This window comes from Trachurus japonicus, chromosome 13 (genome assembly GCF_045865225.1).
Source record: "Trachurus japonicus isolate A0001 chromosome 13, Traja_1.0".
NCBI lineage: Eukaryota > Metazoa > Chordata > Actinopteri > Carangiformes > Carangidae > Trachurus > Trachurus japonicus.
Window position 1 is genome coordinate 35,821,988 of NC_140919.1, and position 26,709 is coordinate 35,848,696.

The following is a 26,709-nucleotide window of genomic DNA, read 5'->3' on the forward strand; positions in this document are numbered from 1 at the left end:
TAAACATGTTTCACTGTGCGACATATGCTGCATGTGACCGCCGCCAAACAAAGTGAGACATATTGTTGATTTATTGTAGCAGAAAATATGTGTTGTGTTGTGTTGTGTTGTTGCACAGAAAAATAGATTATAACCTAACACATATGGAAAGCAATAGGAGGGCACTTCTATTGTCTGTCTGAGCCTTTTTGCGCTGTGCATTGAATTATACTGCAGATAATAGTTATCTAGGTCAAGTTGTGCAGACAAAGATGGGTACGTCACCGTTCCCACTGGTACCTGTTAGGTTAATATGAATCTCAGCTGCAATGTGCATGACCAACTTTTGTCTCGCCCACCTCCCTCCCTGTTTTCCCCATGCTAAAAATTAGCATTTTTGACGGGATAACTTTTCCACCTAATTCATATAGCTAACTGCGGTTTTTGGAGAGGTTTGCAACACAAACATAGACATATATGGTACATTATCAATTCAGGCGCACTTCAAACGCCAGCCTGTCATATCTATACCAAGCCACAGGGCGGAGACTCTGCACAAGCGATCCTCGTTTTTTACTTGGTCCCTCCCAAAGAGGCGGGCCGTCGGGCGCAACGAGAATTATGTCAACAACATGCCGGAGACTTCCAGAGAAACAGAAACTGAGGCAGGAGAAAGACACAGACAACAAAGAGAGCCGGGAAACCAGTCGTCTCACAACGTCGTGTCTCTTGTATCACAGTTCGCAGATGACAATTTAACACTCGTGCGGGTAGGAGCTTCCCTTTGTGTGCGAGCAATGTGCAGTATGGTCACCGTATGGGTTATATACATAGACTGTACAGCAGCCTACTGTACCAACCACAGACAACCACATGCATCTCGATGGGATCTTTTGGGTGTATGTATGGTGATGCATTTGCAGGGGGGGTAATTATAACTAGCCTAATGGATTCAAGAAGAAGCATTATTCATAATTCACCACATTGAGCAGATATCCTGTCAGGCTTCACCAGTTGACCTCAGTGGGTTTTGATACCCTCCAGTCTCTCTTATACTGTCAAGGGTCCAGCACATTGTCAGATAAGTCACTGATATCACTGTCATCCTGTCAGCTCTGTAACCTTCACTGCTCTCTTGTCCCTCACCCAGAACATAAGCACTGGGCTGGCGGTTGCTGGTGTTGTCATAATAGCAAGGAGTATCAGACTGGTAAGAAATGCACACACAGTTAGGCTACAGTCTCATATAAAAGCAACAAGTTCATGTTTTGGATTTGAGGCATCTTCTTTTCCATATGTAGGCCTATAAATAAATATCTTAAGAGACTAATATTCCTCAATTGAATGGACACTACACGTCTCTGCAAACTAACAGTTTGAGTAGGCTAAGACCAAAAAGACTCCTGTCACTGGCCCAGTTAATGCCAAATCCCTCTGTGTCTTACAAAATCACACTTTTGAGATGTTAATGAGTTGTATTTTTAGATATTACACCCATATGAGTCACTAAACGTTGACACCCAGGTTGTCTCATCCTCCTCAGATCACCAAATTTCAAACTGCATCTGAGATCCCCGCTCGCTTCATCGAGAAGAACGTGAGCCTTCGTGGGAAAGTTCACTCGATCACAGAGACAGGATTTGAAGTGGAGCACGTCCCGATTTATCTGCCAGTCCTCTCGCCATTACTCTCAAAGCACAAGGGTAAAACGGGGCATCCTTTCATCATGCCGGCATGTAGATATGCACTGTATAGGCCTACACTTCAGCACCAGTGATCTATGTCTGCCCTTCTAACAGCTCATTAGAAATCTGACAAATGAAAATGTATGTGTCAGATCCTGCCCCCTGCTTCTCCCATCAGTTTAACAGTGTAATCATTTACTTCAGGGGAAACTTCTTATCTTGTTACACCAAAAATAGTGACGTGTTCATTGTGACACTTTTACTTAGTACAGTCAGCTCAGATGCATTTTATCATCTTGTCACGTGCAAGAGTGATAGGTAAGCTTGTTATTTGTTATATTAAATCACTGTGCTCACTGAGCAATAAAATTAGGAGGCTTATGCTTTATATAGAATGCTTCATCAGCAGCTTCAGTGTAAAGGGCTCACATCAATGCACCAGGGTGTCATCTAGCAATTTCAAGTATTGCCTTGCTTTGTTCCACTTGACCTTCCAACTTTCAAAGCCATAGGTGAAGTCGATAGTATGGATTATCTCGTTACAATGGCACCTGTCAGTGTGTGGGACATAGTGACCATTTCCTTGGAGTTAATGTGTCCAAATTATGATGGTCAGACAACTGGGTCAGAGGCAGAGCATCTACAAAACTGCAGTTTTGTTGCGTGTTCCTGGTCTGTCGTGGTTAGTGCTTGTTCAGCAGTCTAAGGAAAGACTGCGACTGGCAACACAGTTATGGATACACAAGGCCCCACTGATGTGCATGTTGAACAAAGGATAGCCTATGTTGTGTGAGTTCACAGAAGAGCTACAGTAGCACAAATTGCTACAAAAGTTAATGCTGGCTCTGAAAGTCATCACAGCTTGTTGTTGTGTATGTGGCCCAGGGATCATCATCTCCTTTACAAGAGACTGCTGGCCTAAAAAAAAGTTCTTGTAGCTGTACGCGATCATACATCATTAAATTCCAACAGACATAACAAAACAGGTCAAACACAAGAGATAGGCTACAGCTTTGACTTAGGTTTCAATAAGTAGTTTTTGAGTCTAACCTTTGAATGTCTCACAGGACAGAGACATTGATCTTGTAAAATTAAAAAAGGTATAAAAAGCAGTTTTACTATGACGAATATAAGAACATTGAACATTATCCATCTATGATTTGGTCTGATTGCTGTTACAAATAAGAGAAAGCATTCCACTGAGTCAAGTCAGAAGTTCGCCAGTGATGTCTTGACTTTTCCCAATATTCAGCATATAATGCAGGAATAAGCCTGCATGTAATATTTGAAAAGTTAACTTTTCCCAAAGAAAGGTCACAAAAATGTAATATTTGTATATCACAACTCAGGTGTTTATTTATTTATTTGTTTATTTAACAGGGACAGTGCATGGCTGTCAGCCGTACCAGAATTAGCTACTAGCTAAATTTCATCTGTAGTCCCTTGGTGTTACATTGGCACTGTTGTGTAAAAACAAAATAATACCAAGCCCTAATCACTATTAGTATGCTTTGCTGTAACATGTGTAGTAAACAGATCTTTTATGTCCTCTGCAGATGTGTCCACATCTCCATTGCTGGTGCAGCTTGCTGGAGTGGAGCTGACACCAGAGGGGAGGGTATGGCTGCAGAAGAACCTGGCTCCTGCCCAAACAGTTTGGCTAAAGCTGGTCAGCCGTGAGAACGACATACTTAACTGTTTGGTGTCTCAAAGCAGGGTGAGGCTTCCGGTGATTAAGATAAAAATGGGAAACACAGTCTGTAAAATGTGTTGGGGGGGGGGGGGGTGAATTCTTACAGTTTTTCTCGATTGTTTACACACATTTTCTGAAAGCATGCCCCATACTCTCAGAACTCTACACACAAATCCAAAAACACACACACATTCACAAAACCCTAACTTCTCCTGCAAAATGAAACTTTACATTCAAAACAGTTCAATCTGTGCCCAAAACTGAACTATGTTGTCAAATCATGCCCCGAGACAATCAAAACTAAAAACACTACTGAGCAGCCACTAAACACTACATAGAAAAATAGGAAACACAATGCTCAGCACATGAAGCTGTAGAAATAAATGTTTATCGTTCACTGTAGGCTAAATGTATGTTGCAAAACAAAAAACCTGTGCATTTACACTGTAGCACTTCTCTCCTTCCCTTTCTATCACCCTCCTCCCTCCCTCCCCACATCCATTTCATCCCCCTTTCCTTCCTTCTTCTTTTTTCTTCCCAGTTCATCCCTCCCTGTCGTCTCTCATCTTCTCTTGCAAAACAAAAAACCTGTGCATTTAGCACTTGTACATAGTAAAAAAAAAAAAAAAAGTACAAAAACCAGAAATCCTGTGCATTTTACACGTAGCACTTGTACAGTACAAAAATAAACAGAAATCTTGTGCATTTAGCACTTGTATGCAGTAAGCCTATGTAAAAATAAAGTACAAAAATATAGAGATGAGAAGTGCATAACTCAGCCACAGCATCATTTCTCTGTACTGGATCAGGCCACAGGATTTCATCCTGAACTGGTTTACAGTATATGTGCCCTCACATCATTAGACACAAGTGTGATCAATTTTGAGTTGTTGTGTTCAAGCAATGAAACTTGTGCTTTACTTGTGTTTGACTTTTGCCACCTGTGCTCAGCATTATGCAACACAGGTGCATCACAATGAAAATGTGTTAGTAAGATGTGTCTAAACAGGTGAAAAGTGCTGATGGTTTTGCCAAAAGAGTGACTGATTCAATCAGTGGGTTCAGGCAACTGAGAATTTGGTTCAGACAACAGGGTTTAGTGTTTTAGCAACTGAGAAAAACTGTATGCTAAAGCTCTGATTGCTAATTGTAAAACTGTGTGACAGGTGTTTACCCATGCGATGAGTCAGTGTGCATAGTAGGGAAACTAACTTTAGAATTTTGAATAACAGTGTGTTACTCGTGAAAACAAGAGATTTTCTTCATGAAAATTGAGCCAAATGCAGAGAATTGTGTGTAGTGTTTTGAAAAAAGTGTGTTATAGAACTGCAAATTGAGTGTAAAGCAGGAATTGTGCTTGTAGTTTAGCAGACTTGGTTCAGGGGGTTGGTGCATGAGTTAGATGTTGAGGCCATTGTGTCTCAAGAACCAGAAATTGTGTGTAAACAATCGAGAAAAACTGTAATATACGACTGACTTCAGTTTGTCTTCTATAAAAATTAATGTCCGTCCTGTCCTGTCCAGCAGAGGTCGATGTGGAGCTATTGCATGAATGAAGAGGTCCTCATGCTCGGTCTGGCTCGCACTGCGCCTATCACGGCCTTGCCTGACTCCCGGTTCTACTGGCGTCTCCACAAACGGCTGCACAGGGCAGAGGTCAAAGCTGAGAGAAAGGGGAGGGGTCTGTGGAAGGAGGACAGCCTATGGGAAAGAGCCTCCAAGGCCGTCAAGGAGAGTGCTTTATGGAGACTGATGAAGAGGATCTTTAAAAGGACGTAACTAGCTGATCTGAGGCAGAATCCACGAAAAGTTTGTTGTCTTTAAGTGCTGAATCAACCAAAAAGTGACAGCAGCCGTTATAATTTATGGAAGTATATTTATTTTATTGAATGTCGTTCCTGTACTGTACCGTGCACATCTCTATAGCGTTAAACAAAACAATTGAAAACATTTTAATTTGCCTCATGTTACTTTACATTCCTTGATACACCTGTTTCATGTGACTGTTTTTAATAAAAAATGGTTATTTCAAAACCTCACCTAAAATTCTGATAATAATCCCACACCTTTTAATTATCCCATTAACCCACAGCTAACCACAGCCTCTTCCATTGTTGGTGTGTGTGTGTGTGTGTGTGTGTGTGTGTGTGTGTGTGTGTGTGTGTGTGTGTGTGTGTGTGTCTGTGGGTAAGACACCCTACTAAACACAAGATGGGGGCGGTGTATGTTAATGGAGTTCAAAATGGAGAGGGAGGTCCACTTGTCCACTCTCTGAAATCACTGTTGCTATAGAAACACCAAAGCGAACCAAAGGGCTAAACTCTATGTTGGCCTCCCTAAACCCCATGGGAGCTATAGTGTGTGTGTGTGTGTGTGTGTGTGTGTGTGTGTGTGTGTGTGTGTGTGTGTGTGTGTGTGGTGGGGTCTTTAAGTGCCTATAAAGAGGACCCTTTTAGGTGTAATGTGACCATGGCATTAGAGTATTTAAACACTGAAACAAAAGGCAACTAGGCCTAATGTTTCTTTGATTTCATTGCAATAGCCCACATTGTGTTATTGTAGAAATGAATGGACACCACACACCAGTGGAGCAATTAATGATTTTTATCTGTTGATTTAGTTCCAGTGAGCTAATATTAACACCCACAGAAGAATAAGCCCCAAAGCAAATTTCCTATGTGTCCAGGATTAAGCTCATGTGATTGTATCATTTGTTTGTGGTATAAGTTCACAGCCAGAATTGCACCTTGTGCCTCTGTGTGCTGTGGGTTTTTGCTTCATCTGAGCAAGGCAAAGGGGGCAGACCATGATGTGTGTCCAGTGGGGTGCAGGGTGAGGGGGTCCTGGGGCAGGGAGATCTAGCACTGAAGCAGTGAATGCAATGGGCACAAGGAGATTAGTGCAGAGGGGAGGAGGGTCACAGGGGTAGAAGGGGATTTTGGGCCTGAACACAAAAGCAGGAGAGGAGGAGTCACAGGGGAAGGGAAAGGGAGCGAGGAGAAGGGGGTGGGGGGAGTTGATGAATCAGCCTGTCTCCCTTTTGTTGTGCAAATGTTACTACCGACTGTTACAGCCAAAGCGGCCCGTGATTGGTGGGCTGGTTTAAATTGTAAGGTGCATTTCAGGCTCATGGCTGTTGCAGCCAGACTTTGAACTGTCACCGATGGAGAAGTGGGAGGGAAACCACGGCTGAGAAAGACAACAGGAGGAAGGCAGAGTAAAGTCTCATGTTGTTCAGAGGAGAAGGTTAACTTAGGCTATAACTTATACCCTGTTATAACTGCATCTTACTGAAGATTATTTACTGTTTGGGTAAGAATTTACTATCAATAATCAGTTTTTGACTGGAAAAAACATGGGTGTCTTTGTAGGGCACAGCCACTTGCTACACTATATTATTAACATTTCCAACCAACAGTTCAGATTGAATCTTAAGAGTTGCTATTAAATTATTCAAAGGAGCGACAAGATCATTTTAACAGTTTGACATTTGTTGCAATTAAGTAAAGAAAAATATATTGTAACACTAAAAGAAAAAGACAAGAAGATTTTAACTTAAGTCAGTGTATCTGTGCCTTATCCAAATAGAAACCATCTCTTCTTCACCGACCCGTATGGAAAATGAATCCACTCCGGACTCCACTCCAGGCTTTCTCAAATTCACTTGGTCCCACACCAGTAGTAGTCATTTGAAAAGGCACTGTGCTTGATGTGGTGGTGGGTAGCCCACTTGCCCACACCAGGAAAGTTGCTGGGACCTTTGCTCTCTGACACCAAACCACCAGGACTATCACTGACTTATATTACAGCCTATTTGTTCCTCATGCCATGGACGTCCAGTGCATGGAAGCACTACTGCTGTGGTGAAAGTGGGAAGATCTTGTGAGGGAGCTGACAACGTGGTCTGAGAATCTGAAACTGAAGGCACAAGGTAAGCTTATGATGCTTCGTTAGACCCATGAAAAACTGACAGTTGATGATGTTTTTGTGTGTGTTGAAACCAGCGTTATATGTACTATGGAACGTTTTAATTATTCAGTGTCCCTTGAAAAAATTCTCTTCACTTTTCTGACTACGACAATCTGCACACAGTGAGCTGTCACTTTAAATTTACTGTTGGTAGGATACTGTATACAGTATCCAAGCAGATGTGCACCTGTTAAACTTGTGCACTTGGACACGCGCAGGCTCTGGAAAATGAATACACAAAACATGTCAGTCCTTATCTTAATTTTACCTCTCCAGGTAAATCATGGGCAATCTTTTCTTTTTTTTCCTGGATTGTTTTAACAACCACCAACAGCCTGAGTTGAGATTTTTTTTTATTCATGTGCTCTTGGCATGTTTGCTATTAGAATCAATTATTAATCTGAGTCATTGAACACCAAAGCATCAAATTGAAAAAAACAAACAAAAAACACTTTTCTGCTGCATGCATTTCACTCCTTGCCATTGTGCTTAAGCAACAGAGATTTGCAGCAGGGCAGCATAACAAAGGCCTTTATTACTCTCAGCCGGTAGCCATCCCAGAGAGAAAGAGATGGGGCACTCCCCCATCTGAGAGCAGAGTCCTTGGGGATTTTTTGATTTGATTTGAGTGGGTTGTGTGTAGTTGGCCGGGTGCGAAAGACAAAGAGATTTAAAGAGACAGAGAGCTGGTGTGACACTCATTGAATGGCACCCCCAAAACACCAGAGTAATCCCCCATGCCTGCTTCTGCATGATAAACCTCACAGGCTGTTGTCAAGATCTAATACAAGGAGTGTCTTTGTCAGGAAGGGTTGGTAAAGCTCACTTGTAAATTGATACAGGTGTATGGGCCTCAAGTGAAAATGCAACTACTTTTCACGTGTAGTTTGCCCTGACACTAAAACACAGAGTAACTATTCCATCACACACTCACATGCACTGTAGAGACTCTCTCTCTGTCCCTCTCTCTCTCAGTGTGTGTGTGTGTGTGTGTGTGTGAAGGAATGCATCAGCCGTAAAGTGACTCCCTTGTTGTTACGTGACTTGAAGTATTGTGAACAGTGTATCAGCTTGCTGGTGTAGGTTTGTAGGAGTGGAAACGTGACTCTTTGTGGGTGCTGTGATCCCTCATGAATAATACAAGTTTTATGGTGGAAAGGAAGACAGGAGGACAGTTCGGGATTGGATGAACCAAACTGTGAATGTATATAAATAGATGTAGGTGAGCTTGAGTGTGCAGGTAGAAGAGATGAATAAAACAGCAGAGAGCAACCTTGTGATACAGCGTTCAATTATTCCACAGACTGAACAAGCTGTCACTTTGCTACTGTATGTCAAAGGCCAATCATGCACTTGCTCATATCCATTTACACTGAAATGGGAAACTGCGTGACTGCCGTGTTCATCACTCTCTCCATACAACTTCTCCCTCTTTCTCCTGTAGAGAATGAGCAGGTCTCTCTTGTCAATGAGGATATTAGGCAGAACATTCAGAGAGCCTGAGTCTAAAAACCTTTGAGTAACAGAAAAAGGACAGGAGGAAGCAAGAGGGAGAGTCACAGAGAGTCTTTGCTTGAAATAGATGTGAGATGTTTGACTTATGGCCTTACACCCCCCCTCAGCTGTACGGTAAAGCAAGACGACTCTACCACACACACGTGCACACAAAAGTTAAAATAAGATTGAGCTAAAAGTTTAAAAAAAAAAGTGCTGTATGCTCAGTTTTCTGTCTCCAGAGACAGAAAATTAGACAAATGTGCAACCATTATTAGACAGCATGTAACACTGAAAGTAGCTGCATGATAAGATAATCATTTTTGGATGAACTACAAAATGTTTTGACACGTTATCATGTCGTTGAAAAAAAAGTAACTATGTTATTTTCAGCCTCTTGACGGGATAGACAGCAGATGTGATTCCTCAGTTTGCACTGTTTTTGTTTTTACAACTCTGTGATGTTACTGTTGACATGCCCAGATAGTCTCACTGCCAATCCTGCCCCTCTGTAACCCAACACTGACCCCTCAGTAACCTCGCTGCCTCAAGGTTCGCTCCGTCTCCTTATCAGGTCAGAGGCTCACTGAAGCAGCACTGACTGGACAATTTAAAGTTACAACTTCGGTAGTTCAAAGATTTTGACTGTTGACTGATTTCATGAGCATTTGCAGCTTACCTTTGTCACATGAAACATCTTTTCTTGACTGAACTGACTTTAAAACTGTTAATCAGGCAGAACAACCAATTGCAATGTTACTTTGGGCTCTTGGAAATTGCACTATTGATACTCCACATATCAAACTATTAATCAATTATTAAAAAAAAAAAACTATTAGAGAATTAATCAGTAATTAAATCCTTTAGCCCTGAAGCATGATGATTTTGCAGGTGGTTGAGGTTAAGTACAGAATTAAAACATGATCTTTGAAGAAAAAACAATACGATCTTCTCAACAGTGTGGAAATAGACAATGTATATTATTCAGTTTGATTAATTGTGAGAACACAAACTGCAGTGATGCACCAAACACTACAAATGCTGTACATGCCCTTTGTAAGTCTTTGATGTGGAAGGGCTCTGACCGCCTCTAACCCTTAATGTGCAAACAAACACACACCCAGAACACAAACACATGAAATAGAAACTGTAAACCTGCAACTATGTATTTCAATATGACAATGTATGTTACCTGGAATTAAATACAGGTAACGGGCATCAGTTTAAATGCCTACATTTTCCATTTGTCTAGCCCATGCGCTTATATATCAGCGAGTCAGGGAGCATTTAGTGTAGCGTGAAACCATCTGTCTAGCCAACAGTATAACAAGACTGTTCATTCTCTGCCCTGATAACTGCTTAACAGGCAATTACAAGCTACTCATTGACTCTGTAGAACAGTGAGGTGGTTTACAGGCTGTGTGCCATTTGGATCCCAAGCCTTCCCCATTGATTAAGAGGGATACTTAGAGAGAAACATTAGGCTATTGAACCTGTACTTGTCATCCCTCAGACAATTTATGTTTTACAGGTTTATGGGAAGTATTTGTCTTTTCCTTACAGTTTGACGTCATGGATATAAAACCCACAAAATATGCATGAATTTGGACAGTGTCATACTACCAATGACGCTGTTGAAGGTGTCAGAAAAATCCAGTAATGGTAACTACCTTTATAATTTTCAACATGGTTGATAATCACCCAGCATTTATGACAGCTGGTCACATAAAATAAAATAGAGCAGCCATTGTACATCTTATTATTCATGTCCAAGTAGAGTGCACTTTGGCATGTGTCAGTGTGCAATGACAGATGCTACTCTTTGTGTGTGCATGACATGAGAAGGCCTTTGTTAGATGCTCCCACATATGAGAGGCGATTCATGCCACTGGTGTCGCATGCAAACCGAGCAGCTACTTTAATGGTAATTCTCGCTTCTCATGACTCGGCCCTTATGTTCATAGTTTTGTGCTATTTCTGTCAGTTATGATGCAGGGATATATGGTTAGTCAGACTGTTATACCGTGGAGCACCAGTAATAATATACATAATGGGGCTTTAATGCTTCTCTTTATTACTAGAAACATTTATAGGATTAGATTTAAAAAAACAAAAAAAACAAAACACGACTTTTAATAAATACTGCTTATTCTTAAAGCAGAAGTAAGCGGAATATTTGTGTTAATATACTGTAAGTCTTAAAATAGTTATATCTTCCGACGGCAATCACTTACATAGAGCGTTTGGTCTGAAACACGGGTCTGTCAGTCACTCTGCTCTGCTGTAAGCCGAGGAGAAAACTTTCCTTGTATCCTACAACCTTTATCCAATGAGGAGAGAGAATGGCATAAAGGGGCGGTCGTCTCTGTGTGTGCAGCCAAGGGATGAGTGTGAATGTGGTGACATAGGGACGAGGACGGGGACTGCTAACTCCATCGGCTGACAAGAACAACCAGATCGCTTACTTCTGCTTTAACTGAACCAAATCCTTATGTGGCATGCTTAAAAAACAAACAAAAGCTCTTGGAGTTCAATCAGGGGTTAAAATATATCTACACATAAAAGTGGACAATTCAATTCATTGTATATGCCTAATTGTTAAATAGTCACTGAAAATGACACGTATTGAGTGCACGTACGAATGCACGTATTAGGCTATATTATCATTTTTCCACTGTTCGTATCATCTCTATTTATGCTTTTTAATTTTTGGACAAAAGCCTCTACAGTCAGCCCCTGGTGCTACAGTAAAATGAGAACAGAAATCTTCTGCATTAGCACGGCATGGACTATGTATGAGCAGTCTAATGCGTCGCTGTGCTGTCAGATGAAATACATGTTTCACATGCAGGACAGACAGAAAAAGTCAGAGTAAAATGCTACTTTAATGTTTCAGATTATATTACTTAAGTTTGATCTACTTAAACAAAAACTCTTAACTTTCCTGCGGCTAATCAGAGAGTTTGTCAGTCAAACTTGCCTGTGAACCAGTGACAGCCGAGGCTGAAAGCATCCCATCTTTTTGGGATGTCCATCCATCTGTAATGATGGTGGACAAAGGTCAGACTTCAAAGTCAAAGTCATTGTAACCTCACCAACAGATTAATTTAGCCTCAATATTATTCTTTTTTTTGAATGTTCACATTAAATTAGGTTGATTGTTGTTGTATTTGATTATAATCAATTAAACACAGTTTAAATGAATTATCATTATTAACAGTTTTTTTTAATTTATGTAAATCAAAGCAATTCAATCATGCAGTTATAAATGATTTATATGAATTTAATTTACCTTAGTTTAATTAAACTCAGATATTAGATTTTAGATAGATTAGATATTAGATTAGATTGACTATTCTCATTCATCGGATTCAGATCACTGGCACAGTAAGCCCAGTATTCCAAAGTAGTTTGAACACATTTGGTCAGTGTTTATTATACGTTATCTCCTGAGAATAAATGGACTGCATTTTGGAGCCCTGTGGTGTGCGAGCCGTTCTATTTTCTTTTTAATTTTTGCACTTTATCGGCTCAGCACCTGCCCAAAGTTTTGGCACGGATGTGTGTGTGGTTTTTCCTTTTTTTGATAGCTGTATCACAATGTGACGTGTCATAGCTGCTCAAACAATGTCCCCAGTCATCTACCTCTGCCCTGCTCCCATCTCTAATTTAGACTCTGTTATGAAATCAAACAGTAATTTAGAAACATTATTCTATAATTACGCACTAAGCCACAAGGGGCCACGCTCGACAGTGAGTTCAGAGCAGCTGAGAGGCCTTGCAGGCATACGGTGAAACAGAGTTTAATGGGTATGAAGAGAAGCCTGACTGCCCATATGGCATTACAGGTTTCAAGCCAACTACGTATATGTTTTATTGTATAGTATCAACTTTAGGTCATCAGAGTACAACTTGATATCTAATCAGTGATGACATATTAATAATGACGAAAAACCTGTCATAATTCAAAGGAATAAAGAATAGATGTTTATTTGTATTTTATTGATGTATGTTTTTTTGCATTTTAAGACACTACAAAATTGGTACAAAAATACACATGTTACAGGTGTCCATAACTGGATTTTGTACTATGAACAACATACTGATTAATCATGAGATGAGTCTCATATTAACAGAGCGAGTAAGTCTTTGTCCATATGGTTTGTCAGCAATACCCCACACATCACAGGCTTCTGTGTTTTAAAGTGAGGTGGTGGCAGGGTCACAGGAAAGTACTTTCACCTCAAAGATACTTGACCCCTGAGCTCTATGTGTTCGACCAGACAGGCACCTCTCCTCAGGTCAGCCGGCACCAGGCGCCAATAACTGTCCCAGCGGCTCCAAGCCTATACTATACTACTGTGTGTGTGTGTGTGTGTGTGTGTGTGAGAGAGAGAGAGAGAGACAGAGAGAGAGACAGATTATGTTTGTAGTGGGAAGCAGTAAATCACAGGAAGACAGATGAGCAACAGGTGGGGAAACACTAAGCAGTGAAACTAGCTGCCGGGGAGAGGTAGGAATGAAAAGTGATCAGGAGGAAGTAGTGGAAAATTAGGAATCCGGGAATAATGGTGAGGAGACACAGAAAGAAGATGAATGAGAAACACATGCTAAAAAATAAAAGAACAAAAAAGGTTAAACACTGGCCAGAGCGAGAAGACCAAGCAGGATGACAGGTTAGCAAAGAGGAGGATTAGAGAATTTCATGGTAGGATACTACATGGATCAAAGATGTCAATTTTATTCATGGAGGTCAGTTACATGTTAATTTGATCATAACAATACAGTATTCAAGTATTTCCCCCCAAGGTTTTTGCTTATACACTATTTTGAAAAAGTGTACATAATTCTTCTCTGTAGCCTACAGTAGTTAAAAATAAACTTGTGTGTAATGGTATTGGTTAATCAGTCCTGAAATACTAAACTCTATCCCCATTTTAATGCTTCATTTTGTTCACCTCTAGATGTAACAAATTCATAGTGCAGATGGTCAGCCGTGGTAGATTTGTAGCTCCTTCCATTTAACCCTGTCAGAAATTATTATTATTATTATTATTATTATTATTATTATTAAAATAAGCTTGAAATATTTCTTCTACAGAACATTTCTCCTCATAGAAACTCTTCCTCCCCGTGCAGAGAGGAAGCCATTACTGTTTCATTCCTCCTGTAAAGCAGTTTTCTTCTGTTTAACCGCTTGTTTGTCTTCATTTGTGCACATGACACAGCTAACCTTTAAGATGAATTAAGTTCCTGCTATGAAGTTCTTCTGTGCTTCATCTTCTCTTCATCACAGGTCGTCACCCATCCTCCTCCTCCTCCTCTCACCATGAGCTCCTGGGTGGTGAACAGGAAAGGGGAGCCACAATACCGCCGGCACTTTCTCACAGACAACAGCGTCTTTCACGGTAAATGTCAGGCACACACACACACATGCACAACAGAATAATACAATATACAGTGTAACACAACAAGGTGTCATGATACACATACTGTATGTCATGGGAATGAACAGTAGAGGGAGACAGGTCTCCACTAATGTAAGTGCAATTCTCAAGGTTTTGATTGCAAACCAAATGAAACCTTCTGGTCAAACCTTCTGCAAACCAAAATCTGTGCATAGAACTTTATTCATAGTGTATTTCTTAGGTGTAAATACAAAACATCTCTGTACTTGCAGGTTGTATCGCCTGACTTGTATTGTTTTTCGAGTCTCATAGGTGATTCACACACATTAGTATTCATTGGCTTCATTCATGTGAAGCCAAATATGTCAAATTTTAAGAAAAAAGACAAAATCCTCAAATCTTTCATTTTTTCCTTCTCTGTGATATTTCTATCATCTGACGCTGTGTGTAATTCCTCTGCTTGTCTGGATGCATCAACTTGAGAACCCTGTCACCTACTGTATCTGCGTGTCTGTTTATACTGTTCAAACCACAGCATATATACCAGCAGTTTTTCCTTTGATCCTCCTTAAAGCTGACTCCAGATTTGCACCAGCATCACTCTGATCTTGATTTCTGAGTTTTGAGGCGATGAGGCGGCGCACTGACTGATCCACCAGACAAATCCATGACAAATCTCAGATGCATCTGTCTGCCTCTGTGGCTGTCACACCTGCAGCAGACAGACCACCGAACGTCTCCCCTTGACTACCTACAGACGGGTCATGAGACCAGATCCCACCACTCAGGACTTATGCTATAGTCTAAATTCCTGTCTGTCATGTTGTGCATTTACTCTCTGGTTGTCTGTGAATGATGGATTTATCTGATTGATGCAGAGAGTAAGCACACATTTCTGTTTCCTTCTCTGTCATTTCTGGAGATCTCACCTTTTTGGTGACAATTGTGACTTTTCTAATGAGTCAGTTAATGTTGTTAAGAAGAACATTGACAGCCTACTGAGAAAGTAATGAGAATATGATCATGAAGTACTCTTGAAGTGAGCATGCACCACCCAACCGCCTCTTTCAATCCATTTCTCACAAGATAGGATTCTATGATACTCATCTAGTAGCCTGCAGTCAGGATGTACTCAAGCTATTGTGAAGTTCTTCAGAGGGGTAAAGGGAGAATAAGGACAAACTGTCCGGGAGTAAAACTGTCTGTGGCATCCTCACCAACCTTCACATCCTGTTGATCTCTGTCTCTGTTTATTTCCTTCATGTCCCTGATAGATTGTCATTTCTTGTCAGAGACAGAACCGTTTAGAAAACATATGCCCGTCTTTTCTTCCCTTGATTATTTTCCACATGACTTTGCTTGGCTCAGTCTCTTCCCTTTCCTCCCAGTTGTTTCCAGTGTTTTGTGAATGACAGAGCGGCTGATGGTTTTTGTTTGGTCAAGGTACATAAATCAGTGTGAGAAGGGGAGGTGGGGGTTTGAGATGAGGATCCGGGGTGGAAGGTGTGGGTGAGGGTAGGATGGGGTGGGGTGGGGTGGTGTTGGGGGCTGTCTGTGATCAGGCAGGTGTGGATGAAGAGAGATTTATACTTAAATCAATTGTGGGCAATCACTGGGAAGACATAGAACACACACACACACACACACACACACACACACACACACACACACACACACACACACACACACACACACACACACACACAGCATTCAGACATGTCTTTTTGCCCCTCCAGACAGCACTAATCGATTTGGTAACCTTTGCCTCTGGCTTTTAGTGTTTGAACACAACTGTGTATTTGTGTGTGTGTGTGTGTGTGTGAGACTAGGCTATATGTGTGCGCGCGCGTGCTTGGTCACCCAATAACTGCCTGCAGTCCTAAATTAAATGACTTTAATATGGACCACTGAACAAGACTAATCTGGGAACTTTCATTAGGGAAATGACTCAACGCGAATGATACACTCGGACCTGCACACACACATTTTTACAAGCTTAAAAAACACACCTATTGAGCTAATTACTGTAACATATTAGGTTGCGCTCTCTCTCCTCCTCCTCCTCCTCCTCATCCTCCTCCTCCTTCTTCTCCCCTTTCTTTCTCCCTCTCTCTCTGTCGTCACTGGGAGATCCAGTATGTGCACCGCAGAGCATCCCTCGCATTTCCCTGTTGTGTCTCTAAAGAGGAATTGATACATAAAGTGAGAGAGCCAGAGAGCGTAAAGTGGGTCACAGCAGGCATCCGTACAAGAATGTAGGCTACTCTGAGGAGTAGCTGTCCACAGACAAACGAGCAGACGGACACGGCACGAGTTCAGTTCGGTGGGTGAAACTTCAACTGTTGCCAAAACAGCTGCACTAAAGCTGATGAAATGTCCAAATGGCCAACTCCGCTGGTTAAGCCCCTGCTCTGTGCGCGATCGTTGACTCCCGCTTATTCCACGCCAGTCTTAAGCTCTTACTTATTAACAACCACTCTCCCTCGGTCCACCGGGCGCGTGAGAAATCGGCTTAACGTTTTGCCTCTGTGTTGCGCCTGGTGAGAAGCCGAGGATGCGCGCGCGGAGGCTGTGGAGCTGAGAGGTTTGATGGTTTTTTGAGTCCACTCTGCCGACCGCACAGGGAGGCAGGTGCCGAGGAGCAGTTTGTCTCTGAGCTCGTCTTTTTTTCTTTTGAAGCGCTAAAAGTGACACTTGAGCATCATGGCGCGCTTTTTGTGAACGTGAATTCATCAAGAAGAAATTGGCTAATCGGGCATGTTTTGATGGCATTCCTCACCGCTACAACCAGGGAATAAAAATGATGTCTAAAGCGCATGGGGGGACCTTGTGAGAACAGCAGCTCCAGTCCTAAATGGCAGAACTTGAAGTTTGCAGAAATCTCAGTTTGGAGAAGGGTAAGCGATATTTTTCAAGCTTGTGAATCATTTGGTAATTTAATCTTTCTGTCTCGTCTGAAGAGGAATAGGACTCTGTGTGGTGTACGCATTCCTTTGGTGCCTACTTGTCTGTTTTGCAAACAGGCTCATGCGTAATTTCTCCATTGCACTTGTTATTGTGGAGGAATTTCATCAACAATGCGGCGACAAACACTTAGGACATCTTAATTGATGGTTGTCAATTTGCGTCAGGAATTCTTTATGCCGTAACAATTAGCCCACTGCTCATCCCCATTGTAGGCACAACTGTCATGCATAATTACATAACATCACTCAGTGCATTTATTTAAATGTGAATGTATAAATTGTTGACACATTTTGAGGTCTTGATGAAGAGCAGCAGTGGAGAAGCGGGACACTGTCCCCGGTGCTGAAAATGTCCCCTTTCTCATGTCACCAGGGGGCAGAAAAGCCTCTTAATTCGTCAATTTGACAAGACTTACTCTGCCCTCAGCCCACGCAGCACATAGGTGTAAGATGTGCCACATCATGTACAAATTGTGCATCTTCTGAACTGTCCACAGAAATCTATATTGATAGGTTTTGTCACTGCTGTGGCTTGGTGATAAGATGCCTGAGAGACTGACAGACCACATTGCACTACCACATGCCACAGTTCAGTAACAGATGTGGACTGGGTTGTCCTTGGCTTCAACAGAAATCGGGGACTCAAGAAACCAAGGCAGAATGTGTTGAGTACCACATGATGTGACAGAGCTTTGGGCCGAGCTTTGATGGCAAAATTGAAGCCCCAGCTCTCTCTGGGCTATCAGAGCGACCCTTTTGCTCTCTGCTCCTACGCTGTCAAAAAATGTGGTGCATCCCCGGCTCTTAAAAAGCAAGATGTGTCAAGCTGTCAGTCTTCAGCACGGCACCACCCGCGTTTGTGTTCCTTTCTCTATGAGAGCTTTGGGGTGCGAGGATGAGGGCCCATGCAAACCTCAATGGACAAAAAAAAGGCTTTATTCATTTTGCCAACAGTTGTGTGAAGACGAGTTACACCATGGCACCATGAGCCCTTGCTGAGGAGGAAAAATGATGGAGGGAGTAAGGTTTAGAGGAGCATGCATGGTTGCTAATCTCCTCCACATGGAGGAAATGGCTTTTCCATGTAAAATGTGTTTTTTCCACATGTGTCTCTCCTGTACTGATGGTGATGAATCTCAGCAGGTTCCCTCTATCTTCTAACCCTCCCACCCGTCTCTGCCTCTTCCTTTCTCTCGCTCCAGGGCAGAGAAACAGCTAACAGACACCAGGGGAGGGAACACGTTCTCATCCTTTCAGCTCGTCTTCTTCTTTGTATCATTTCTTTTTAATTTCCATCTCCTCTCCCCTCATCTCCTTAGGGTTGGTTAACAAGCCTCAACCTTTTTATTCGAACTGACTGATCTGTCTGTTGAAAATGGTTAAGTGCCAAATATCTGAATGGGCAGCTCCAGATTGAAATAAGTGTGTCTTGCCAATTTTAGACAATTTTAGTTTGGCAAATATCTCAAATTAAACATTCTGTGGACGATAATAGCTGCCACTAGATATTGCACTAAACCACCAGCATCTCAGAGCAGAGCAAATATTGGCCACATCTTCAAGCTCCCAGCACTGGTTTTAATCCACGGTCAGACCAAATTTAACCTTGGACTTATCAGCTGTGAACATCCACCTGAATGACTTCAATAGAGACGGTGGTTAAGACCCTGATGGAGCCAGTAAAACCTTTAAAAACTTAATGGAGGTTTTGACAGGTCACTAGCTGACTTGGATTTGTGCCACTGTCTTTGTTTAAGGCATTTACAGAAAATGGTTGCATGGCAGCGTGCTGTCTCCAACCTGTAGTGCCTGTGTTTTTATAAACATGGGGAGGGCCAGTTAGTGAGGGATTCACATGCATCGCTTTTTGGCGGCCATGTTAATGGTTTTTTTTTAGTGGACTTACTGCCTCGTGGCTTTGTAGTGTGATGCAGAGATTCTGAATCCTGCCATTTTTCATGCATTATGAACATGGTTCACAGTAAAAAGAGACAAAGACCAGTTGGTAGTCATGTTGGCATTACACCAGATACATACAATTGAATTGACCACTGTCATTTCTTTGTCCAGGCTGAATCTAAATCTGACACAAACATGAACATATTTTAGCAGCGACACAGCAGATGCATCAGATTTAACCATGCACACACACACACACACACACACACACACAGCAGTTTAGCGATGCAGCCGCCACGCACACAATGCAGGCAGTGTGTTCCCATGCTAGACTGGATATGGAAACAAAGAACAGAGAAACGGATTACAACACACACACACACACACACAGGGGGTGTGACTAGTTTGCTCTGTGCTCAGTATGCCATTACTCAACTATATCTTTCATATAGAACAGTCGTTCACTGCTCTATTATTGTTTACTCTAAAATCACATCTACTGATCCTTGAAGGTATTGTTTTTTTCTACTGAAATATCCAAATAATATAAGGCCTATGCCCCTTCTTTCCTTTTAACTGTTGCATTTACTTACTTACGGGTGTCAGATCTATCATTCTGCTTCTCTCACAACACCATCATTTACATTTACAAATTTTTTTTGCAAAAGACAAATGACTGAATATCCCTAAAACGACCTGTTTTTAGATTAACTCTGTGCTCTGGATGGATATCTAAACTTGAAACAGTGAGAAAATGATCCATAACAACTGGCTTTTATTTCATTTTCGTCCATCCACTCAGTGGTTAGTAAACTACCTAGAAGCTCGGTCCACTCAGTTATGCTGCCAACACTTGTATAGGCTTTTCCCGAGTCCCAAAATTAAACAGCACACAGGCAGGCAGTTTTTGTGGGCCTAACTTTCAACATTTCTTGTATAGGAGATCAGAAGGTATGCGTGTGTGTGTGTGTGTGTGTGTGTGGAGGTGGAGGTGCAGGTCTGGCTCTGCTGCCAAAGATACTGTATCTCAATCTACTCACAGACATCAAGCCTGGCTTTAAGAGGAGGAAAGAAGCCTGAACATTGCACGTGCACATAAAACCTGCACACACTTGCTTACACACACACACACACACGCACACGCACACGCACACACACACACACACACACACACACACACACACACACACAGGCTTCAGTTCCCGTCTTTGATGTCAGCGCTGAACTCCTCTACTCGGGGAGCCCCCTGTAGCATCTTCAGTGAATGCATTATCATGCTGCAGTTGTCATGTGTTTATTTTTATTCTGCCGGTGCTCTACGCTCTGCACCCCTGGGGAACCTGGGGACGCATTTGTAGCGTCGGTGACTTGAGCGCTGCCTAGAGCACTCTTAATTAGGCAAAATGAGGCTACTGAGATAAGAGAGTGTGCCTTCCCTCCCTTTATTCGTCATTTCCCAGTGTTTCCTCACCTTTTATGTCACTAATAAGGCATACACCAAAAATATATTTGACTTCCTTTACACAGATTTTTGTCTTATTAGTTTGCCTTTAAAGGTGTTTGTATTTAAATTCATCCCCAATTGGTGGCAGTCATTTCCACTGCTGGTGTAGTGCTGAAGCTGGAGATAGTGGGAAAACACTGCTAATGATAAACTGCTGCTTTTATGAAAATTAATGAAATGTTATTTGTATTGCTGTTGCTAGCCTTTTGTGTGAGTCGCTGCTAGGAATTTCATTAAGTTTTTTTGTGTGTGTTTTTTGTGCATAGGTAGCCAATTAGTCTAAAATCCTAAAAAAAAATAAAACAAGAAAAGAAGAAGAAAAGAACTTCCTAAAAACCATTTGTTAAACTGTCCTCACTTGAAGAATGACAGCACTGGCCAATTGGTTAAGCACATGAAATTAGAGCTGGAAATCATGAATCATTCAAACCTCATCCACACAATAATGATGAATCTTTGAATGTTAAAACTTCTGCAGTCTGCATATATATATATATATATATATATATATATATATATATATATATATATATATATATATATATATATCTTTAACCAGAATTGTTGCTTATTTTGTCTTTTAGCATGTTAAGTTATAGATTTGAAGTCTGGGTTTGGGACTTATGTTATTCATTTTTGAACAGAATAGGTATAGATAGCTTTCTTGCTGAGTGTTAAAGCAGAAGTAAGTGATATATTTGTGTTAATATAAGTCTTAAATAGTTATATCTTCCGACAGCAATCACTTACATAGAGTGTTTGGTCTGAAACACGGGTCTGTCAGTCACTCTGCTCTGCTCTGAGCCGAGGAGAAAACATTTATTGTATCCTACAGTTTTTATCCAATGAGGAGAGAGAACGGCATGCAGGGCTGTGTGTGCAGCCAAGGGACGCTGTGAATGTGGCGACGTAGGGACGAGGACTGTTATGGTGCGTTCAAGGAAACTCGTATTTTTCCGACCGTGAAGTCATACCAGTTCGATCTGGTATAAGTTCACGGGTCGGAAGTTACGAGTGGCCGTTATAGTGACTTTCACCGGTAAAACAGGTCGGAAAAACACGAGTGGGTTGTCTGGAACGCTACAAAGTCGTAAGTTGTGACTTGAAGCTGTAATTTACGATTTCAAAAGCCTGCCTGGAACGCAGCATTAGCGAAAACGACCGGACCACTTACTTCTGCTTTAACTGATACCATTTTCTTGCCTTCTTGGTGAATATAAGGCTACTCTACAGTTAGCAAATGGTTATCTTGGCTTAGTGAAGTGATTGAACACAGGGGAAACAGCTGGTTTGGCTCTGTCCAGTGGCAACAAAATCCATCTGTCAGCTCCTCTAAAGCTTTGTCTTGTAAAGCAGGGAGTCTGTCAAAGTTCTGGATGAAGATAGGAGATATGTTGGATGGATGCTCTCTCTATTCGGTGTTTTTTCCACAGAACACCAGCAGATGAGTTGTTGCTGTGTGGCTCTGTGCTCCTCTCTGTGTGCAATCTGCATGTTATCTCTGCATTCATGCAGGTGTGTTTCCATTCAGTGGCGCACATCAGGTGGATTAGAAAGACCAGCTGTCCCATATAGGCATGAACCTGAAAATATGTTAGTCCTGATTGACACCTGATTCATTTTGTTTACCTGCTATCCGTCAATGCATTCTGGGAAAGGCAACAGGCCTCAGTTAAAAAAAGAGAGAATGCATTAAGCATGATTCACATTATGCAGATGAACAGTACTTTTTGAGGTTGTGGATGATGGACCTTCGGAGTGTTACTTGCTGTATTTAAAAAGGGGATCAGGGGTCCCTTAGGCAGGTCTCGTGGGGGGCACTGAGAGCCTTTATTGTTATGTTTGATTTCTTGGCTGGAAGTCAAACAGATTCACATTTGATGTTGGCCTCCACACGTTTGTCCTTGGTCACTGATCCTATTTGTGATTTCCATGGACAGGATCTCAAGGTGCAGCTGGGGGGGGGGCGAGTCACCTCTCAGATCAAGGGCTTCTGTTGACTTCATCAGACCGTGGCCTACAGCATGCAACCCTTTACAGCTGAGTGTGAAGCAGCTGGATGAGAGTCAGTGGCTCCAAGTCTGGGGCCATGGTTCTCTGCTTAAATGAAATAAATGCATTAAACAGTTACCTGGACCTTACTCTTGTCTAATCTGAAAGAGTTAAAGTATCTCAGGATCGTGTGAGAGTTTACTTTAATGTAGCATGAGATTGACAGATTGTGGCGTCAAAAGTAATGTACTGTACCAGACCATTGGTGAAGAGGAAGCTGAGCCAGAAGGCAAAGCTTTCTATCCTCACTCCAACCCTCACCTGTGGCGATGAGCTTTGGGTGGTGAGTCGGTGACTGAGAATTAGATACAGCGACCATAGGTGGCTACAAAGCGTTTTCTCCTTAGAGTGAGGAGCTCAGACATTTGGCAGGACCCCAGAGGAGAGCCTCTGCTCCTTCATGTTGAAAAAAGTCAGTTGAAGTGCTTCACACCTATGATCAGGATATCTCTTGTGCCCTTTCCATCTAATGTTGTGTGTGGGCATGTGCCACCGCCGGTAGAGGACCCCGGGGCAGACCCAGAGAGAGATTACATATCACTCACATCTGTTCTGTGGGAATCCCTCAGATCTCCCAGAAGGGAACGGGAAAGCATAGCTAGGGAGAGGGATGTGCCGGATTACTCTGCTGCCACTGTGACCCAACTCTGGATAAGCAGCAGGAAATAGATGGATACATAGTCGTAGTAGTATTGTACTTGAACATACTTGAAATATGCAGACCCCAATTTGTTTGCAACAAGCTGGTGGAGCTGGTGACAGAATCTGGATTTTGCCAAGGCTGGAGCTCAGTTCGGTCACAGACATTCTGGCGACATTTGTCCCACATGGTGAAGTCTGATTTCCCCCCACAGTCATCCAGAAGTCATCACCGGTCACAGAGCTCTGTGCCTGATTTGTTTAATTTCGTAAGCTGTTGAGGTCTGAGAGCGACAGTGAAACAGGATGGAGGCTGGATGATGTAACCCCAAATTCAGGAATATAGTATGTAAGAAGAAGATATGATGGGATTACATGTGGTGTCATTCAGGGTTTATCATTGTTGATTTTTTACAGTGATGTAACATTCATGATGTATTTATCTAATATGAAAACAACACTTATATAAATATAAATAAATGATAAAGGATGGTAAAAAGAGACAGTGGATAGATTTTATATTAATGAAGTTTTTCAATAAACATCCCCAAATATAAAGCCTCAGATTGGATGTATACTCCTGGAACTGCTGCTATATTTTAATTAGAGGCCTTCAAACACTCTTCTTGATGCTAGTAGTTTTGCATTTTCAGGCCACACCACCTCACATTCATCCTGAATAATTCTCAGATTTCTTTTTTTGCACCGCTACCTTCCATGTCCACTTCACAACAGCATAATAATCAGCTGGTGTGAGACTTGCATCATTCTTGATAAGTGTTTCCATGAATGTGAAATAGGACTTAATTGTATTCTTCTTCCCACTATTATTATTATTATTATTATTATTATTGCCTTTTTGTTTGTTTAATCGGTTACATCACTGCCACATGGAAGAGGAAGTTTTGAGCTTAGGGTTAGGGTTAGGTTGATAGGTGTCACAGCGAGGTAATTTGTGGATTTATAGAAGCTTGGATGTGGCTTGTGACATTCTACATTATTTGTTGTTTTCCTTTATTTCTTTTTCCTTGTTACATGATCATGGGTCACCATTAGTCTTTCATCAAATCCCTTTTTATGGTATTGTGGCACAGTTAAATGCGGGGGAGGGGGATGTCATCCTGCAAGGCAAAGCATATGTGAAATAGAAGAGTATTTAGTGCAAGATGGACAGATGTGCCGTCGGTGACTCTTTCTGTAACACACACACCCCACATGTCAACCCATTAAAGCTTTCTTTTGGTAGTACATTATCACAAGTGTTGTGTAATCATTCTTATCCCTACAACCCACTGGTTGACCCTGATTCGCAGAAACACGCATCTGCTGAGCTCTCCTATCCTGATATTCATAATCACTCCATAAACTATACACAACAAACAATACTGTAGCTGATGATGAACCTTGAATATAAATCCGCGCGTCAGCCGCACATGTTCTGAGAGACCTGTGAACATCAGAGAGAGACACAGGAGGTGGGAGTGGGGAACAGATGACCAGGAGAAAGGTGGGAACGTGTGTGTTTTCAGAGAGGGAAGACTGTCAGATGAAGGTGCGGCCACAGACCAGGGCACCGTACAGAGGAGGATTTGGAAGTGTGTGGAAGCTTAAAGTCCAGAGTGTTCGTCAAGTCTGATGTGTGGGAACCCAGAAGTGTTTTCTCAGAGCTTTTGAGCTACAGGTGGAACTGAATGTGTGGTGGATGTGACTCCTACTGGCATCTTATATTCGGGCCGAGAACATGGAGGGAATGTATTCCACACTTTTTGGTCCAGGTGTTTTAAATGCACATAAAGTACGGTCAACCTTCATTTGTGGTCCTGCTGAAAAATCTGCCGTGTTAACGGTAGCGACTCTGCTGGCGCGTAATGTCTACCACATTGGTGGCACTGTGGCTGTACCACAAAAATGCAGGCTTACACAGATTGGTAAGTTGATATCTGTCTCTGTGTGTGTGTGTACATGTATAAGTCTAGACACTATTGTGTGTGGTTTGCCTTTGAAAAGGAAACCTATTAATACTGAGACAGTGAGTCCTGTCACCACCTCTCTCTTTTTTTTTTTTAATCTTCCATCGTTTTGTATAAAAACCTCTTGTATGTTTTGTTACTGTGCAGGTTCTCGTCTGTCAGTATGTGGACAAACATATTGCATATTGAACATATTGCTTGCTGGTGCTATTTATAGCATGAAAAGAGCAGGAGCTTATGTTTATGTATCAGTATCCCCAGGCTGATCGAATTGCTCACTTTCTGCAACCATAACTTTGAACCTGCAGAAAGCATGTTTTTAATGAGCTGTTGCTCATTACATGCAAGAGAAGATTTGTCTTGCTTGTGTGTTGATTTCTGTGCGTTTTTCTACTCGCCATAGCGATAATACACAATAATTAATGTGTAAATGTCATTCATTTCATCCTGTGGACAGTCAGTGAACCAAAACTGAATAGCATCTTGATTAAACCAGCACATAGAAATAGACCTCCAGGTCATGAGAGTTAACAGGTGAAACGAAGCATTAAGTGAAGAAATTATTACCTCACGCCTCCATTCAGTTCTGTTTTGGTTTGATTGCTGTGCTTGTTGTGTTTCATCAACTGTCAAACTGGCTGGGATAATCCGGGTGGTGGTGCCTTATGTTGCATGAATAGTGTATGAAGGATCGGGCAGATGCTGCTGAATATGAATTTTTGTAGTTATGAATAAATTAAGATAAGTCTCTGTGAGGAGGACAGTGGTCCATTCCACTCATCAACCTCCGACCAGTTCTCAACAGAGTCCTAACTGGTTATATGAGGTTACAGCGACGGCTGCGATCTCATTCTGTATTGAGATTTAAAATGACAGTTAAGATTGAAAATGATAAATTAAAAGCAAACTGCTGTGATAGTGTGATCGCTGATCTGTGTTATGTATTTGCCATCCTAGGCTGATCTATATTGTATGGATCCAAGTGAGGCTGGCCTTTGTTCATCAGGTCATGACAGAGACGTTTCTATCGCCTCCTCCATTATAATACGTTTGAATTGCCTCTGTGGCAAGACAAAGCTTTGATCTGCTCTCTCTGCTGTGTGCCGACAGAGATGATGAGTCTTTACACATACACACATGCATGCACATAAACATAAATGCTCTCTAGTAAATGCAGGCACAAAGACTGTGTTCTATTCAATAGGAAATGGGAGCCAAAAAGCAGGAGTCAGATAAAGAAAAAAGATGCATCAGGTTTTTTTTTTCCTTCTTTGTCCCCCTCATAGCTGAAAATCACATTTTCTGGATAGCTGGGCATTTGGGGATGACTTCCATCAAAATGTCAGAAGACAATGAAATTGTTTTTTTTTCTCATAGGCCCTGAAAGATAGACAGTGAAATAAAAACTATAAATTCAAATCCCCATGCTAAAACTGACTTATCATTAATGC

The 26,709-nt window shown here is 41.7% G+C and overlaps 2 protein-coding genes across 7 annotated transcripts in view; both read left to right on the forward strand.

Annotated features, from left to right (window-relative positions):
- The first annotated feature begins 574 nt into the window (after positions 1–574).
- Positions 575–5,176, forward strand: miso1 (mitochondrial inner membrane subdomain organizer 1). Of its 2 annotated transcripts, none has more exons than XM_085794507.1 (5): positions 575–749; positions 1,130–1,189; positions 1,523–1,682; positions 3,221–3,381; positions 4,882–5,176. In XM_085794507.1, exons 1-5 carry the CDS (start codon positions 612–614, stop codon positions 5,134–5,136), a joined length of 774 nt encoding a protein of 257 aa, XP_085650633.1. In that variant the 5' UTR covers positions 575–611; the 3' UTR covers positions 5,137–5,176. The 2 variants fall into 2 exon arrangements, with proteins under 2 accessions (XP_085650633.1, XP_085650634.1); XM_085794508.1 differs by having other exon boundaries at positions 4,885–5,176.
- A 1,853-nt stretch (positions 5,177–7,029) lies between these two features.
- plch1 (phospholipase C, eta 1) overlaps positions 7,030–26,709 on the forward strand; it is a 62,988-nt gene continuing 43,308 nt past the window's right edge. The window contains exons 1-2 of one of the 5 annotated variants that reach the window (XM_085796270.1): positions 7,030–7,288; positions 14,117–14,228. In XM_085796270.1, the coding sequence (XP_085652396.1) occupies positions 14,150–14,228 (79 nt within the window). In that variant the 5' untranslated portion in view covers positions 7,030–7,288; positions 14,117–14,149. Of the gene's footprint in view, positions 7,289–14,116; positions 14,229–16,423; positions 17,126–25,014; positions 25,217–26,709 lie in introns of those variants that run through there. The other 4 variants (XM_085796268.1, XM_085796269.1, XM_085796271.1 and 1 more) reach the window with 4 other exon arrangements.

Coding starts and splice junctions, on each gene's coding strand:
- miso1 (XM_085794507.1), top strand. CDS start 612: ATGCCGGAGACTTCCAGAGAAACAGAAACTGAGGCAGGAGAAAGACAC. Junction 750..1,129: donor ACAATTTAACACTCGTGCGG/GTAGGAGCTTCC, acceptor TCCCTCACCCAG/AACATAAGCACTGGGCTGGC. Junction 3,382..4,881: donor GTTTGGTGTCTCAAAGCAGG/GTGAGGCTTCCG, acceptor TGTCCTGTCCAG/CAGAGGTCGATGTGGAGCTA.